The sequence below is a fragment of the Oncorhynchus clarkii genome, chromosome 9 (genome assembly GCF_045791955.1).
Source record: "Oncorhynchus clarkii lewisi isolate Uvic-CL-2024 chromosome 9, UVic_Ocla_1.0, whole genome shotgun sequence".
Lineage (NCBI taxonomy): Eukaryota > Metazoa > Chordata > Actinopteri > Salmoniformes > Salmonidae > Oncorhynchus > Oncorhynchus clarkii.
The window spans coordinates 21,528,009-21,545,805 of record NC_092155.1 but is presented as its reverse complement, the minus strand read 5'-3'; the positions used below and the strand labels follow the sequence as shown (position 1 = coordinate 21,545,805).

General features: G+C 43.6%; 1 protein-coding gene across 2 annotated transcripts; it reads left to right on the top strand.

Annotated features, from left to right (window-relative positions):
* Nucleotides 1–721: 721 nt before the first annotated feature.
* On the top strand, nucleotides 722–15,962 carry LOC139416091 (BCL6B transcription repressor). Of its 2 annotated transcripts, none has more exons than XM_071164358.1 (11): nucleotides 722–875; nucleotides 1,215–1,301; nucleotides 1,457–1,683; nucleotides 1,832–2,077; nucleotides 2,414–2,605; nucleotides 2,706–3,104; nucleotides 3,266–3,348; nucleotides 3,547–3,684; nucleotides 3,914–4,056; nucleotides 4,230–4,367; nucleotides 12,709–14,665. In XM_071164358.1, exons 2-11 carry the CDS (start codon nucleotides 1,269–1,271, stop codon nucleotides 12,847–12,849), a joined length of 1,740 nt encoding a protein of 579 aa, XP_071020459.1. In that variant the 5' UTR covers nucleotides 722–875; nucleotides 1,215–1,268; the 3' UTR covers nucleotides 12,850–14,665. The 2 variants fall into 2 exon arrangements, with proteins under 2 accessions (XP_071020459.1, XP_071020458.1); XM_071164357.1 differs by having other exon boundaries at nucleotides 723–875; nucleotides 2,703–3,104; nucleotides 12,709–15,962.
* Nucleotides 15,963–17,797: the final 1,835 nt, after the last annotated feature.

Here is a 17,797-nt window from a genome sequence, read left to right as displayed (position 1 = left end):
AGTCAACATTTAGATAACATTTGATGTTATTTAGAGCGTCTGTAAAATAGCTCTGATTTTGCTGCTTGCTAACCCTAAGTTGCAGTAAGTTGAGGAAGGATACTATATGTGTCTGGTGTGACAGACAATGTAACATGTTCCAATTGTCCAGCCTGATGTATGTGGAAGTGCAAGGTTAAGTCATTCAAGTCACTGGCTTCTGCTTGTTCTATACCGTGTTTGAAGAGTTAGCCCTTATCTAATATCTGAAGAGCCTCTCTCCCATGGGGCAGGCTTTGAGGTTGGAACGAGGTTTGTTTATCTAACATGTAGGTGTTCTTCAAACTTCCTCCCCGACAGTTTCCTCAGAGGGAGGAAGGCATTGCTAGTCCATGGTGGAGGATGGTCTTCTCTAACCCTGAGGGTAAACTCCTGGATTGCCTCACTCTCACCATCCCTCTTCCCTTAGGATCCTCATATATTTTTTTTTCCCTACTCGGCGCAAAAACACACGCCACTTTCCTGCCATCACTTTGTAGAGGCGTTAGAAAACTAATAGTCCACTAAAAATACCCCGCCCGCCGAGTTGGAGCACTGGGTTTGGGCTTGAGCCTTTTCCTGCTGTAGGTAGCACAGCTTCCAGGGTAGGCGTGGGCTGTTGAGGAAAGAGGACATGAGCGGCCCTGGTCGGAATCAGGCTTCCTGCGCAACATTATAAAGACTCCCCTCCCTCTGGCTACCCTGGACAGTCTTGCTCAGACAACTGTGGTGGAGGGAGTAGGTTATTGCCCAGCCTAGCCTGAAGACAGTTAGTTACAGATTGAGGAACCTGAGAGTTGAACTGAGGGTTGTGAGGACAGCATCGTGCGCATTGGTTCTCGTCCCTGCTGGTCGGGGTAAGTGGTAGCCTAGACGTTTTGTAAACGTTTATATATATATATATATATACAATTGTTCATAATATTTACGTGTTGCCTGGATTGGTGTGATTGGATGTTCATGTATCATCTTGTAACTTTTCTGTCTAAGTGTACATTTTTTCAACATGGTGGCACCTGGAGGGTGAATTATGTGTGAATAAGAATCTCTTTCTGTGGCTATATTACATTTCTTACAACATGACAGATATGTAATTACATAAAATGGGGATGTGTCAGTACATCAGGTACATTAATTACACAGTGTTTCGTAAAGTTGCACTATGTTTCAGTGTCGTCTTGTTTTGCTTCGTGCAGGTACGAGTAGGGAGCTGGTCTCACCTAACAGAGGCGTCCAGGAGACTGCCCTCCATGTTTTCTCTAGCTGGTGTCTTCTGCAACAGGGTAGGTCAATGTGAGGCAGCTGCACTTTGACTGGGACAGTATATGATACATTTCAGAGACTTCCATAATATACCTAGTGCCATTGTAATTCTACTATAATGAAATTATATTCTGTGAAAACAAGTCTGTCTTTTCCTTTATCTCCCAAACAAAAGATGAGCAAGATCCAGGTGGTGGAGGGATATAGGGTTGGAGGGAGGCATGAGGCGACGGGGTCTGAAGCGGCTGCTGCGCAGGGATACGTAAAGGAGTTTACTCGCCACTCCAACGACGTCCTGCTGAATCTGAACGAGCTGAGGCACCAGAACATTCTGACCGATGCCACCCTGGTGGTGGGCCCTGCCCGACTGCAGGCACACTCTGCTGTGCTCATTGCATGCAGGTTAGCTCAGATAATAATATTCATTGTCATTTTCCTGGTCTTTTTGTTATTGTTCTTCTTGTTTTTGTTCTACTTTGCGAGGGGGGGAGCTGTGGGATTATTTTACTCTTAAAATACTCACTCACTCCTTTCTCTCCGTCTCTCTTAGTGGGTTCTTCTACTCCCTGTACTCCCGTCGTGTGTCCTCTCCTGGATGGAGTGGTGCTGGAGGCCAGGCCCTGACCCTGTCACTCCCTGACTCCCTGGACCCCTCCAGCGTCTCCCTGCTCCTGGACTTCATGTACACCTCCCAGCTGCCCCTCACGCCACGCACAGTCCCCGGAGTGCTCTCCGTCGCCACCTACCTGCAGATGGACCACGTGGCTGACGCCTGCAGAGCTTTCATGTTACACAGGTGAACCCCTTTCTATAGAAGTCAATGGGTGAGTGTTGGGAGGCTGGAGGGGTGGGAGTGATAATGCTAGTTTACAGGATTAGAGTAAAAAGTGCATTCACTGAAAGAATGGTGACAGAGAGACTTTAAATTAGGGTAAACGTAGATAATCATTTCAGTTAGTTGCATGCTTTTTAAGCTCTAAATTGTGTTTTCAATTGTGTGGGGCATTAAATGTACAGTACAACTGACTATTGTAAACTTTAAATAGGCTTCTAAGTCTCTCCTATGGGCGCCCTGGCTGATATGATAAAATATGATTGACAGGCGTTACCTGACAGTTCCTTTTGTTTACAGTGAGAGGATGAGAGGGACGCCCCCTCAAATGAAGCTGGACTCCACGGTGTCTGTAATGTCTGCAGCACTCTCAGGGGGAGCTCCTCTTAATCCCCCTGTCAATGGAAGACCCCGCCCATCTGTCCTTGTTGTCTCCACCCCCTCCCAGTCCGCAGCGGAGGCTGAGGGTCGTATTTGTCATGACTCGGCCAGGTGTGTGTGTGTGTGTGTGTGTCTCTGTAAAGTGTGGGCCAATGTCCCATTGTCTGAGTTCAGCTAGATCATCACATGAGTTCCTTTGTTTGTCCAGCAGGGTCCCTGGAAACTTCCGGGCCTGTCTGCAGCCAGGGACTTTCCTGACCCGCGAGCCCAGGTCAAAGGAACTAAAGCAGGAGCCTGAATCACCCATCCTGGCCTCCACCCCTTCTCCAGACAGCCCGTCTCGCTCCAGCTGTCAGCCCAACTCTCCTGCGGAGTCCAACACCTGTAATCTAGGTGAACCCAAGCGCAACCCTGACCCCAAAGCCTGCAATTGGAAGAAATACAAGTACATTGTCCTCAACCCCCTCTGTGCCGAAAACACGGTGAAGGAGGAGGAGCCTGAGGAGGGCCGGCAGCAGCTTGACCACATCCCCACCTCTGATAGGATGGAAGTGACATTGAAGACACCTATGGAGGCGTGGCCAATGGAAGGATCCGGACAAAATGAAAGGTGTGTTGTCAGTATTATGCATATGATGAAACAAAGCCTTTAAGATCTCAACCTCTAAGTCATGTTGACAGTAAACGTTCTAAGGGACCTTGTCTGTCCAAGGAGATTTAAGTTGGCACTGACTATATTCTTTCCTCCTGCTATGATGTCCCTGGCTGCAGCCCTCCCCTGGTTCCCCACCCAGGGCTGCCAGCCCACCCTGTGGAACCCCCCATGGAGCCCCCCACCCACAAGGAAGGAACGGGTACTGCAACCTTACTACCTCACTCAGCAGCAGCAGAGATAACATGTAGAAAACATATTTTCTTCAGCTAAGGAGTGACAGATCATAAATGTGTATATATATATATATATATATATATGTTTATAATATACATACAGTCATATGTTAATATATGAGATATGTATTGATGTATAATATTTCTCTGCACCTCCCTCTCAGTCTCGCCTTGCTGTCTGGCACCACGCCCATTGGAGCCAGAGGCCGCCCACCACTGCCAACACCCAATTAAGCGTGAGAATTACGGCTTGCCATTCTGTTACTCCGGCAACCTGAGCGTGATAAAGACTGCCTGCACAGGTGAGGCATATAACCCATCACATCTGATGACGTTATTTAACACACACACACACACACACACACACACACACACACCTCCAATACATAATGTTTAGGTGCCATTTATCATCATAGTAGTTTGGACAGTTAAGTATTATGATAATGGCTCCTTATTACAGTTGATTATCGCCACAGGTAGTTGGTGTGTGTATGTTTCATTTGCTGACCTTCCCTTTCCCTTCTTTTCCAGCCCCCATTGCAGGAGACAAGCCTTACCGCTGCAACGTGTGCGGTGCCCAGTTCAACCGGCCCGCCAACCTGAAGACGCACTCCCGCATCCACTCCGGAGAGAAGCCCTACCGCTGTGATACCTGCGGGGCCCGATTCGTTCAGGTGAGGACCCACCACTGACGAGGGACAGGGGTTGGAGAGAGGATATGTGTGTGTGGCGGGAAAGGAGTGTGTGTGGAGGACCAAAGTGTAAGATCAAACTAAAGTCGTCGGTTGATGTTATACGTTATTTAGCAACGTTCATCTGGTTGACTTGTGTGTCTGTGGTCTTACAGGTGGCCCACTTGCGAGCCCATGTTCTGATTCACACGGGGGAGAAGCCTTATCCCTGTCACACCTGCGGCACTCGCTTCCGTCACCTGCAGACCCTGAAGAGTCACCTGCGCATTCACACTGGAGAGAAGCCTTACACTGTGAGTATACTACCCATACATGACGAAACACACACATACGTGTGCAGACACAGACACACACATAATGCACGCCCGCATGCAGGTAGGCAAGCATGCACGCGTGCACACACCTCTTGTGTTTGACCTCGTGCTAGTGTACACGCCGTTATTCAATGATGAAATAGATTCCTCTCTCTCTCTCATATACAGTGCCTTGCGAAAGTATTCGGCCCCCTTGAACTTTGCGACCTTTTGCCACATTTCAGGCTTCAAACATAAAGATATAAAACGATATAAAACGTAAAATGTTGACCTAAATGACTAATGATGATAAATACAATCCACCTGTGTGTAATCAAGTCTCTGTATAAATGCACCTGCACTGTGATAGTCTCAGAGGTCCGTTAAAAGCGCAGAGAGCATCATGAAGAACAAGGAACACACCAGGCAGGTCCGAGATACTGTTGTGAAGAAGTTTAAAGCCGGATTTGGATACAAAAAGATTTCCCAAGCTTTAAACATCCCAAGGAGCACTGTGCAAGCGATAAGATTGAAATGGAAGGAGTATCAGACCACTGCAAATCTACCAAGACCTGGCCGTCCCTCTAAACTTTCAGCTCATACAAGGAGAAGACTGATCAGAGATGCAGCCAAGAGGCCCATGATCACTCTGGATGAACTGCAGAGATCTACAGCTGAGGTGGGAGACTCTGTCCATGGGACAACAATCAGTCGTATATTGCACAAATCTGGCCTTTATGGAAGAGTGGCAAGAAGAAAGCCATTTCTTAAAAGATATCCATAAAAAGTGTTGTTTAAAGTTTGCCACAAGCCACCTGGGAGACACACCAAACATGTGGAAGAAGGTGCTCTGGTCAGATGAAACCAAAATTAAACTTTTTGGCAACAATGCAAAACGTTATGTTTGGCGTAAAAGCAACACAGCTGAACACACCATCCCCACTGTCAAACATGGTGGTGGCAGCATCATGGTTTGGGCCTGCTTTTCTTCAGCAGGGACAGGGAAGATGGTTAAAATTGATGGGAAGATGGATGGAGCCAAATACAGGACCATTCTGGAAGAAAACCTGATGGAGTCTGCAAAAGACCTGAGACTGGGACGGAGATTTGTCTTCCAACAAGACAATGATCCAAAACATAAAGCAAAATCTACAATGGAATGGTTCAAAAATAAACATATCCAGGTGTTAGAATGGCCAAGTCAAAGTCCAGACCTGAATCCAATCGAGAATCTGTGGAAAGAACTGAAAACTGCTGTTCACAAATGCTCTCCATCCAACCTCACTGAGCTCGAGCTGTTTTGCAAGGAGGAATGGGAAAAAATGTCAGTCTCTCGATGTGCAAAACTGATAGAGACATACCCCAAGCGACTTACAGCTGTAATCGCAGCAAAAGGTGGCGCTACAAAGTATTAACTTAAGGGGGCTGAATCATTTTGCACGCCCAATTTTTCAGTTATTGATTTGTTAAAAAAGTACAAATACAGTTTTATATCTTTATGTTTGAAGCCTGAAATGTGGCAAAAGGTCGCAAAGTTCAAGGGGGCCGAATACTTTCGCAAGGCACTGTATGTTAACATTGCCAAAGCAAGTGAAGTATATAATAAACAATAAAAATGAACAGTAAACAATACACTCACAGAAGTTCCAAAATAATGTCATATTATGGCTATGTACAGTGTTGTAACGATGTGCAAATAGTTGAAAGTACAAAAGGGAAAATAAATAAACATAAATATTGTATTTACAATGGTGATTGTTCTTCACTGGTTGCCCTTTTCTTGCGGCAACAAGTCACAGATCTTGCTGCTGTGATGACACACTGGTATTTCACCCAGTAGAAATGGGAGTTTATAAAAATTGGCTGTGTTTTCAAATTCTTTGTGGATCTGTGTAATCTGAGGGAAATATGTGTCTCTAATATGGTCACACATTTGGCAGGTGCAGCTCAGTTTCCACCTCATTTTGTGGGCAGTGAGCACATAGCCGGTCTTCTCTTGAGAGCCAGGTCTGCCTACGGTGGCCTTTCTCAATAACAAGGCTATGCTCACTGAGTCTGTACATAGTTAAAGCTTTCCTTAAGTTTGGGTCACTCTCTGTTTAGGGGCAAATAGAATTCTATTTTGCTGTTTTTTTCTATTTTTTTCCCAATTATCTTTTAGTTCTTTCATTATTTGGTTGGGTCTAATTGTGTTGCTCTGTGGGGTCTGTTTGTGAACAGAGCCCCAAGTCCAGATTAGGGAAATCTTCCCTTCTCATCTCTCTGTAGGTGATGGCTTTGTTATGGAAATCACTTCTCTTTTCTGGATTTTGATCATTAGCGGGCAACGGTCTAATTCTGCTCTGCATGCATTATTTGGTGTTTTACATGTCTAATATTTTTATTTTACCTTAATTTAACTAGGCAAGCCAGTTAAGAACACATTCTTATTTTCAATGACGGCCTAGGAACAGTGGGTTAACTGCCTTGTTCAGGGACAGAACGACAGATTTTTACCTTGTCAGCTCTGGGATTCGATCTTGCAACCTTCCGGTTACTAGTCCAACGCTCTAATCACTAGGCTACCTTACATTTGGCAGGTTAGAAAGTGCAGCTAATTTCCCACCTCATTTTGTGGGCAGTGTGCACATATTGGTCTAATTCTGCTCCTCATGCATTATTTGGTGTTTTACATTGTACACAGGGGATATTTTTGAATAATTCTGCATGTAGAGTCTCAATTTGGTGTTTGTCCCACTTTGAGAAATCTTGGTTGGTGAGTGGACCCCAGACCTCACAACCATAAAAGGACAATGGGTTCTATAACTGATTCAAGTATTTTTAGCCAGATCCTAATTGGTTTGTCAAATTTTATGTTCCTTTTTATGGCGTAGAAGGCCATTCTTGCCTCGTCTCTCAGATCGTTCACAGCTTTGTGGAAGTTACCTGTTGCACTGATGTTTACGTCAAGGTATGTAGGTATTTTTCCCCCAACACCGCTTTCCATCCATTTTTTTCAATTACAGCAGACCCTCATGCCAAATTGAAATCAACAAAGCATGAGAAGACTTTGCCTTTGTTTTGGTTTGTTTGTTTGTCAATTAGGGTGTGCAGGATGAATACGTTGTCTGTCGTATGGTAGTTTGGTAAAAAGCCAATTTGCTCAGTATTTTTCTCCACTTTTGTGGATTGGGGTGATCAGTCCTTGGTTCCAAATATTGGGGAAGATGCTAGAGCCAAGGAAGATGTTAAAGATTTTAAGTATATTTTATAATTTCATTGAGGATACTATCAACACCACAGGCCTTTTTGGGTTGGAGGGTTTGTATTTTGTCCTGTAGTTCATTCAATGTAATTAGAGAATCCAGTGTGTTCTGGTAGTCTTTAATTGTTGATTCTAAGATTTGTATTTGATCATGTAAATGTTTTTGCTGTTTGTTCTTTGTTATAGGGCCAAAAAGATTGGAGATGTGGTTTACCCATACATCTCCATTTTGGACAGATAACTCGTGTTGTGGTTTGTTTAGTGTTTTCCAATTTTCCCAGAAGTGGTTAGTCTATTGATTCTTCAATTACATTGAGCTGATTTCTGACGTGATGTTCCTTATTGTTCCGTAGTGTATTAATGTATGGTTTGTGATTCACCATAGTAAAGGCGTAGGCTCAGGTTTTCTGGGTCTCTGTTTTTGGTTGGATAGGTTTCTAAATTTCTTTCTTAGGTTTATTCATTCTTCATCAAACCGTTTGCCATTGTTGTTAATTTTCTTCGGTTTTCTGTTTGAATTTTTTTTACTTGATAGGGAAGCTGAGAGGTCAAATATACTGTTTAGGTTTTCTACTGACAAGTTTACACCTTCACTATAACAGTGGAACGTTTTGTCCAGGAAATTGTCTAAAAGGGATTTAATTTGTTGTTGCCTAATTGTTATTTGGTAGGTTTCCACACTACTTTCCTTCCATCTATAGCATTTCTTAATATTATTCAGTTCCTTTGGCTTTGATGCCTCATGATTGACTATTTCTTTGTTCAAGTAGACTGTGATTTTGCTGTGATCTGATCGGGGTGTCAGGGGGCTGACTGTGAACGCTCTGAGAGACTCAGGGTTGAGGTCAGTGATAAAGTAGTCTTCAGTACTACTGCCAAGAGATAAGCTATAAGTGTACCTACCATAGGAATCCCCTCGAAGCCTACCTTTGACTATGAACATATCCAGCGTGCGACAGATCTGCAACCCATTTTTTGTTGGTTATGTTGTCGTGTGTCTAAGGGGGCATCTGGGGGAGAGAATGCTGTTACCTCCATGTAGGGGTTTGTCCCCCTGTGTGCTGAGGGTGTCAGGTTATTGTCCAGTGCTGGACGATAGCGTCCCACCTGGCCAACATCCGGTGAAATTGCAGAGCATGAAATTCAAACTGAACTTTCATAAAATCACAAGTGTAATACATCAAAATAAAGCTTAAGTTCTTGTTAATCCAGCCGCTCATTTTTCCAGAAACCAGCCGGAAACTCTTTCTAAAGACTGTTGACATCTAGTGGAAGCCCTAGGAACTGCAATCTGGGAGGACCTATAATAAAAGTGACAGCCATTGAAAATAGTGGTAGGCCGAATAAAAGAAAACAAAATGGGGGGTGGGGGGGGGGGGGTTGTCCTCGGGGTTTCGCCTGCCATATCAGTCCTGTTATACTCACAGACATTATTTTAACAGTTTTAGAATCCAAATCTACCAATTTTATGCATATCCTAGCTTCTGGACCTGAGTAACAGGCAGTTTACTTTGGGCATGCTTTTCATCCAGACATGAAAATACTGCCACCTACCTAAGAGAGGTTAAAGTATGGCGATTCTAGTGTGGGGATATAGGTAGCACACAAGAGGACATTTTTCTCTGTCGAGATAATTTCCTTTTGAATTTCTAGCCAAATGTAAAATGTTCCTGTTTTGATTAATTTAATAGAGTGAGGGAGGTCTGCTCTCTACCAAATTAGCATAGAGTCCCTTAACTTTTTCCCATCTGGTAGTTTGGTGGATGGGACATTCAGCTCTCTGTAATCTTGAGGGCAACCAGTAGGTCCGTCTCCTCTATACCATGTTTCTCGTAGGATGACAATGTCTGTATTTCTTTGATGACGTCAAGGTTCCTGCTCTTTAGGCCAAAGGCAGATGACCTCAGGCCTTGGATATTCCAGGATCAGATAGTGAAGGCTTTGTGTTCCATAAAGTGCTAGTCGTGTGGTTTGGTCACACGACTAACAGTAAGTGTGAGCAGAGCCTGCTGATCATCTGGTACATGCCATTTGCTTGGGCTGGTGTAAGAGTGGGGGTTGGGCCTGTTTGCCTGCTCACGGCCTGGGTGTATGTGTGACTTTCATGCTGAGTGGGGGGCAAAGGGGTGGGAAGGAGGGGCATTTGTCTGATCTGAGGGGGCCTAAATGGGGTGTGTGCATGGTTGACTGGGAGGGGGGGGGTTGATTGGTTGGGGTGGCGGTGTGGTTGGTGTTGCTGTGGTCTGGATGTAGGTCCTCTCGGCTTTGGTCCTCTATGTGTAGGTCTAGGGGGGGGGGTCCCGCAAGTCTGCGAGAGTGTCTCGCTGGTCTGGGTGGGATGTCTATTGATCTTTTGCTGCTGTGTGAGGTGTTGGGGCTGCGGTTGAGGGCGATGTCCTTTAGGGTCCAGACAAAGGTGGGCACTACTGCCTTGTATAGGTGGACCTGGTCGTAAAGGCTGTTCAAGTCCAGGGTAGAGCTTTTTCAATCACTCCCTTGAGTGCTGTGGCCACCCTTTCCTGCTGTGCTCTCAGGTCATTTGTGCCTGTGTGTATTATTATATAGCTGGGTGACCCTAGTTGGTCCTCAGAAAGAAGCTTTAGGGCGTCCTGGTTGTTTGAACACCAGAGTTTAGACACTGTGTGTTTTGGGAAAAGTTTATTTTCTTGTGTCTATTTCCCATTCGAGTCCATAAGGAGTACAATCTGTGGCGTGGGTATGTCCTCAGTGGGTGTGGGGGGGGTTATCAGGAGGGCTATCAGGGTGGCTGATGGGGGTGCTCAGAGGGGGTGGGATCCCCTGGGCTTGGGGTTCTTAATTTGTCTTGTCTTGCTATGATATCGAGGCCATGCTCAGGGGCTGAGGTGGGCTGTTCTGCTAGCTTCTCTGCAGGGGTGGCCAACTCTCTAATGGGTTGTTATCTGTCACACGCCATCCCCCTCACCTCCAGAACTCTGATCCTTTCCTCTCGTGCACTCTGATCATCTCCTGTTGATGTTGTCTCACCTCAGTCCAGAGTACAGATATGTCTCTCTCCACCTCCAGCTCTCCAGGTCTGGTTGAGGGGGTGTTGAGCTGGACAATTTTTTTGTGCTGACTGGAGTGTGTTCACCTGCTGTTCCAGCTCCACCTGTCTTACCTCCAGCTGGGTGAATGTATTCTTCATTTCAACAAGGGAGTAGTACTCTGTGCTGGGAGATTGACTTTCCGTATGGGGTTGCTCATCTGTGGTGTTGTATAATGAAGAGGTTTGGTCTGACACGCTCAGGGTAGAGCTTAACCTGCTGAGCTCTCTCTTTGATTATGTGAAAGTCCAGCTGAAACTGTTTGGGGTTTCCCTGTACCATTACTGTTTTAGACTTGTACAGGTTAACATCCTGAGTCTCCATCCATCCATCACTAACCCCACCCCACACACACACACACTTTAACAGTGGTAGTGTGTTTATATAGCACTGTGCCATGCCAGGGGATGGTCTGTGTGGAAGAACAAGTTGCTTATGTTCCCATTTTTATAATAGTCAGCAAAAAGTGTCTCTTGGTTTTCCATAAGGAGCTTCTTTTTAATACTATTTTCGTGCCTTATCATTTTTTACATCCACATGGTACTGTATTGTAATGACCTCTGAACAGCAGGAGGGGGCTTCAAAGGCCTTGGCATTTGGGAAGGGTAGGCTGACTCTCCTGCCATTGCTGGGCTCAAGGGCTTTGACACCTCTCACTTCACATCTCAGTGCTAATTGAAGTTTCAGTCAGATCTGTTCTGTCCTATCAAGCTTGGTTGCCTTAACTTAACATTCAGTCCTTATAAAGTAAAATATATCAGTGTAATGTATTTTTCTTCTTGACTTTAACCTCTCTGATCTCCCCATCCCGGATCCGGTATCAGGAATACAGACTCAAGCTCATTACCATAACGCAACGTTAACTATTCATGAAAATCGCAAATGAAATGAAATAAATATGCCATCTCTCAAGCTTAGCCTTTTGTAAACAACACTGTCATCTCAGATTTTCTAAATATGCTTCTCAACCATAGGAAAACAATAATTTGTGTAAAAGTAGCTAGCTAGCGTAGCATTTAGCGTTAGCATTAGCGTTAGCATCCAGCACGCAACATTTCAACAAAAACATAAAAGCCTTCAAATAAAATAATTTACCTTTGAAGAACTTCTGATGTTTTCAATGAGGATACTCTCAGTTAGATAGCAGATGCTCAGTTTTTCCAAAAAGATTCTTTGTGTATTAGAAATAGCTCCATTTTATACATCACATTTGGCTACCAAAAAAAAACGACAATTCAGTCCTCAAAACGAACTTTTTTCCAAATTAACTCCATAATATCAACTGAAAACATGGCAAACGTTGTTTAGAATCAATCCTCAAGGTGTTTTTCACATATCTCTTCATTGATATATCGTTCTTGGAAGCATGGTTTCTCCCCTCAATCAAATGGAAAAGTACAAGCAGCTGGCAATTGCGCACCGAATTCCACGCAGGACACCAGGCGGACACTTGGAAAATGTAGTCTCTTATGGTCAATCTTCCAATGATATGCCTACAAATACGTCACAATGCTGCTAACACCTTGGGGGAACGAAAGTGTAGGCTCATTCCTTGCGCAATCACAGCCATATAAGGAGACAATGGAAAACAGAGCTTCAGAAATTCTGCTCATTTCCTGGTTGACGCATCATCTTGGTTTCGCCTGTAGAATGAGTTCTGGGGCACTTACAGACAATATCTTTGCAGATTCTGAAACTTCAGAGTGTTTTCTTTCAAAAACTGTCAAGAATATGCATAGTCGAGCATCTTTTCGTGACAAAATATCGCGCTTAAAACGGGAACGTTTTTTATCCAAAAATGAAATAGCGCCCCTAGAGATCCAACAGGTTAAAAAGTAGCTTCAGACTAAACATTACTCACTCAGTTCAAGGTTAGATGCTGTTTTCAGGTTTCTGTTTTTTGTTTGCCAGAGCATTTGCTGTATAGCTTGGAAATAAGAATCTTTGATAGTAGGAATCCTTCCAGGTAATTTTGTCCAATAATCAGATTGTAGGTTTGGAGTTTTGATTTCTCTCTGTCTCTCTCTCCCAGTGTGAAAAGTGTGACCTGCACTTCCGCCACAAGAGCCAGCTGCGTCTCCACCTGAGGCAGAAGCATGGCGCCGTCACCAACACCAAGATCCGCTACAAGGTCCTGACCGACCCCTACCAGCCCATCCTGCAGGCCTGTTGACGGTCCTCCCTTTAACCCCTAACCATAACCCCACAGATAAATCAGTTGAACAAAACATTTTAAAAAGTGAATTTCTCCCTTAAATTAAGTGAAAAAGTTAATGGTGCCCATGAGGTCCGTTAACTGCTTCATTCAGTTTGGATATCAATGTAAACAGATTTTGTGGATGTTGATTTCATCTGCTCTGGTTACAAAAGGAAAAAGTCAACCAGCTAGCTACTTAGCTAAACAATGGAAGGTGCACAATCCATGGCTACAAAAGGTAGCTGGCTAGTTAGCTATAGCTACTCTGTTAACTAGCTTGACATACTAGGAAGTAATATAAACAAGTTGAGAAAAAAGTAACAAGAAACTAGGTTTATTATCTTCTGAAGCAATTAAGTTCCATTTTGATATCTCACAAAATGAAAGTGACCGCTTTGACGAGAGGTTAAGTCAGTGAATCAGACCATGCCCATGGTAACCAGATACTCTGTCTGCCATACATGCCTTTAAACTACCGTAAAAAGGAAATATTTGAGGGGCTCTATGCAACGCCTTTAAACAATTAAGTGAAACACTTAAGTTTTATGCAAACGAACCCTGTACATTATATAGTGCACTACTTTTGACAAGGGCTCATGGAGCCTACAGGAATAGGATGCCATTCAAAACTGCCTGGCCCCATCAAACCTGCCTGATTGAGAGCTCAGCCTTGCCCCTCAAAAACATGAGCTCAAGTATGTTTCACTCAAGTATGTTTCACTCACTGGCTAGAGGGGCCATTATAAACACATATACATGACTAGTTGTAAGCCAATCAAACCATGATGTTGTAAAGGATTTGTGGAAAGGCGGCCGGCGCCAGAGATTGGAGCTGATATGTAGATAGGATGACAATGCCTCTCCTCTGAGGTATTGAGCTGGAGGCTGTCTCAGGCCGCTTTAAGCGTTAGGTGGATAACATGTCAAGAGAGCTGTCGAAAGTTACTGGGAGTAGTATATGATATGTTTTTGTATCCCAGGAGGTGCTTTGAAAAGTTGAGAGTTTTGAGGTTATGAGTAGAGAGTGAGTGAGACACAGACAGAGCTAGAAGAGAAGGGAGAAAATGAGGATGAAGGACTAAGGAGTGTGGCTAGAACAGAAAATACATTTGACATGGTTGGTTGGAATCATGAGATGAGGAATTGACTTTATTAGAGTGACGGAGAGAATGTTATAGTAAGTTGTAGAGTTGAATAGAGCAAGTGAAAGAAAGTTCTGCGCCAATGCTTTGTTTATTTTCAAGTGCCACAGCTATTTTTAGGGACCGGGACACATTGGGGACCCGTTGAGTATTTGAGATGACAATGCCACAAAGATGTCATTGCATAACGATACAGAGATAGGTAATAATGCCCTAAGAATAAAGGTAATAATGCCCCAAGCACTAACGTGTGAATAGACTAGACCCCGACTATGTCAGCTTTAAATAGCTTTTTAACTCATAACTAAAACCAAAGGCCTGGGGCCTTTGTCTAATGTATATGACAGGTGTCATATAAGATAAGATGTTTTGCCCATTACATCCGTTCTGTATTTTTCTAAAGGTTTTTATTTAAAATGGCAGACTATAACTTGTCATCGGTGCAGAGTCCGAGCAGGCAAAGGACTTCCGTCTCTTGTGTATGAAGGAATATCTTCTCTCAGAGCATAAAAGCTAGATAATGCGACTGTAAAAATGGATGAGAGATGATATTGATATTTGAAAATGTATGGTGTTCTTTTGCTGGACAAAGACAAGGACTGTTTTATACTAATTAAATTAAATTGATTGACCTTAACTACAAATGAGTTGTGAATGTTTTCTGTTGTATGTGTTAAAGTCCTAAATAATATACCCCCTGAAGATGGCTTGTGTAAGTCTAAGTACCTGTACCACAGTTAGGAAAATAATATTTAATTGAAAAGAATCAGATATTATTCAATAGAATTCTGAAATCAGTATTCTACTTATCATACTGATATTAACACTAACACACAAAAAACACACCTCCTCCCTAGACTTCCTTCCTCTCATTAACTCACCCTTCAGACCTGCAAGACTCAGAGGAGCCAACAGCTCCTCAAACCGTTCTCTGAATCTGGGTGTTGGTGAAGGAAGGAACAATGGAGTCCCGGGCACCTGTTTCCGGCACGGCTCTAACGCGGAGCGCACACTGCCGTCCACTATGTGTGTCAACATACTACTTCCTGTGGCAAAGGGGCAGCGACCCCTGCTAAACTCTCCCACCCTCTGTCATCCCCATTTCCTGCTCTGTGATGGGCTTGTGGCAGGCAGAAGGACTTGATCAGCTCATCGTCTGTGGCACTCGAACTATCCACTATAGCAGTGGTGATCGACTGGTTGATCTTCAAGGCCTTCCTATTCGATCACCAAACATTTCTGTAGAAAAGCCAACGATTTTGATTTATTTGTATTGCGCTGTTGGCGGTAGAAGCCCTGCGCAGGGGGTAAGCAAAGTGTTCCCATATTGAACCATTTGGTTTGTCTGAAAGACAAACTGCCTACACAGAAGACCGGGAGATCTGTGGCTAAATCCAGTGCGCCTACTGTGCTGTCAGTCGGATAGCTCAAATCACCGTCCCTACAGAGATTCCACGACGCAGGCCACAGCAAAGTTAGATACTAGCCTGCTTAAGATTGAAAAACTTAAAACCATGACCACAGAGAGACTGTCAGACAATACAGCAAAGAGCTGCCGTTTTATAATCGAGTTCATGTTTCCGACATGAAGATCACTGACGTCATGATTTGACTTTTTCCCCCAGAGTTCCCAGTGGTCTTGAAAGCACCATCACAGTCAGATGCAGGTACCATCAGTCCAGTAAAATAAAAAAGCGAATTATGTGCTAATTATTTCAATTTATGTTCAGCTGGCCTCGCAAGTGCTACACCAACTGATCTATTTAGTTATCAAAGCTTGAGTTTTGAAATATAATATGGTCTGAGAGGAACAATGTTGGCAGGTCAGGCATTGAGCCAATATGTTGTGATAATGTATTAGGCTCACTGCACAAACCTCATTCCTACAGAACTGTTTGTATTAGGCTAATGTTATAAAAAAAATGTAAGTCATGGTTTAAAAAAAAATCTGAGAGATCTTGTCTTGCTTTCTGACTGCGAAAGTGATCTTGACTCAGCAAATGTTGGTGACCACTGCCGCCGTCCTTGTTTCCTCAATTCCTATCAAAGCGCATTGGAGGATGTGGTCCAAGGGAGGGACCTTGGATCCACTCCTCCAATGCTCTCCTTTGAGGAGACGGCCATTGTCAGCGAGGGAATGGCAGAGAGGACAAGTGGTAGTTACTTAGACAAGCGTTGGAAACGAGAGGGGACTTTCCAACCACTCCCCCCAGCCTTTCCACCAATGAGAGCATCACCATTGAATTATGAATTAGTCATTTCATAGGATCTCTATGATAAATCACTGACATGGCATGGCCTACTATCTGTAAATCAACAGGCATTTCATCTGCTGGACCCTATTAGTTCTTGACACTGGCAGCATCCTCACACCTCAATGCTTGTATCATAAGTTACAGGCTATCAGGGGAGAAACTTTGGTTTTAGAAGTGGGAGGGACATAATTGTTTTGATCTTTTATTAATCCAGTCGAATAAACACTAAACAGCCTACCCGACTGCTCCACGGCGTCTGCATGGTCCCAAAGCACACCGTTGCCTTGTTTTGCATCACATTCCAATGATAAAACGGGACAAAAATGCGATTTCAAATGTTTCCCCGCCCGTCCCCAGTGAAAGTTGTGCCCCAGCAGGCGATGTATGAATTCATCATTCATTCTATGCTCCATAACCAGGGCTGATTGTCATCTCTGTTCTGTTAATTGCATTGCTCATTGTATTGGCAGAGTTGAAGCCTAATTGGCACAGGTGAAAATGTTAATTATATTTCTGGGAGGCAAATCAACATGTTGATTGTGATGTTGGGAGAAGTGTGTGTGTGCATGCTTTTCCCAATAGCACAGGACATAATGGGCCGAATTAACCGCGGTTCTGACTAGAGGGAGTACAGCAACAACCCGGAAGTTACTTTTTCATAGCAGGTTAGGAGAATTTATGCAGTAGGTCAGGATAATTAACGTGGCAGGTTATGAGACTTAGGTTAAGGTTACGAAAAGGGTTAGGCTTGGCTAAAATGTTCTCCTAACCTACTACAAAAAGTCACTTCCGGTCATAGCTGTCTACTCACTCTAAGCAAAACCGCCACAATTGGTTTGTTTGTTGGTTGGTTGATGAAACTTCAAGTCCCGACAAATGTTTATCATTACTATAGGAAACAATTTTCAATCATGAAAACATCTCAATACTTTGTACATTTCAGAATTCTATCACATAATCCATAAATTTCAATAATCTTTTTTACCCATGACTTTAATAACGCACTGTATAATTGTTGACCTAAGTGCGGTCCAAACACTTAAGACATACCCTTGTCCACTTACCCTCGCCTTATGACCTTGGGGGAATCCGTTGCCATCTAGGAGGGTGGTCCAAATGATTAAGCCCTCGTTTTTAGTCGGCTTTGCGAGTGTACAATTATGTTCACGCAGAGGCCTGATTCTCCCCATAATTCAATTCGCGATGATTGTACATCCGCTAAGTAAAGTCAGAGAAAACGTAAAAACACCAAAGGAGAAGTCAACATACAAGTGTAAGTAAAAACGAATGCAAATAAGTTAGACATTTTGCTAATACTTAAACTGTAAATATGTTTTTGTTTGGTAAATTGTATAAATAAAACATTTTCCTTCTTCAGAAGTTACAGCTAGGCAGGCTAACGTTAGTTATCTAATTAATTTGCTAGCTATCAAGGCGTACATTAATAATTATATGTAATATAATGCACTCAATTGACTATAGCGCATAAAAAGCACCCACAAGCAATGGCTGAAAACACAATCATCG

Bases quoted from the DNA above. Each gene is read 5' to 3' on its own strand.
- LOC139416091 (XM_071164357.1), top strand. From the start codon at position 1,269: ATGTTTTCTCTAGCTGGTGTCTTCTGCAACAGG. The intron at 2,606-2,702 runs GTGTGTGTGTGT...TTGTTTGTCCAG, and splicing joins ATTTGTCATGACTCGGCCAG to CAGGGTCCCTGGAAACTTCC. The intron at 3,349-3,546 runs GTACTGCAACCT...CCTCCCTCTCAG, and splicing joins CACCCACAAGGAAGGAACGG to TCTCGCCTTGCTGTCTGGCA.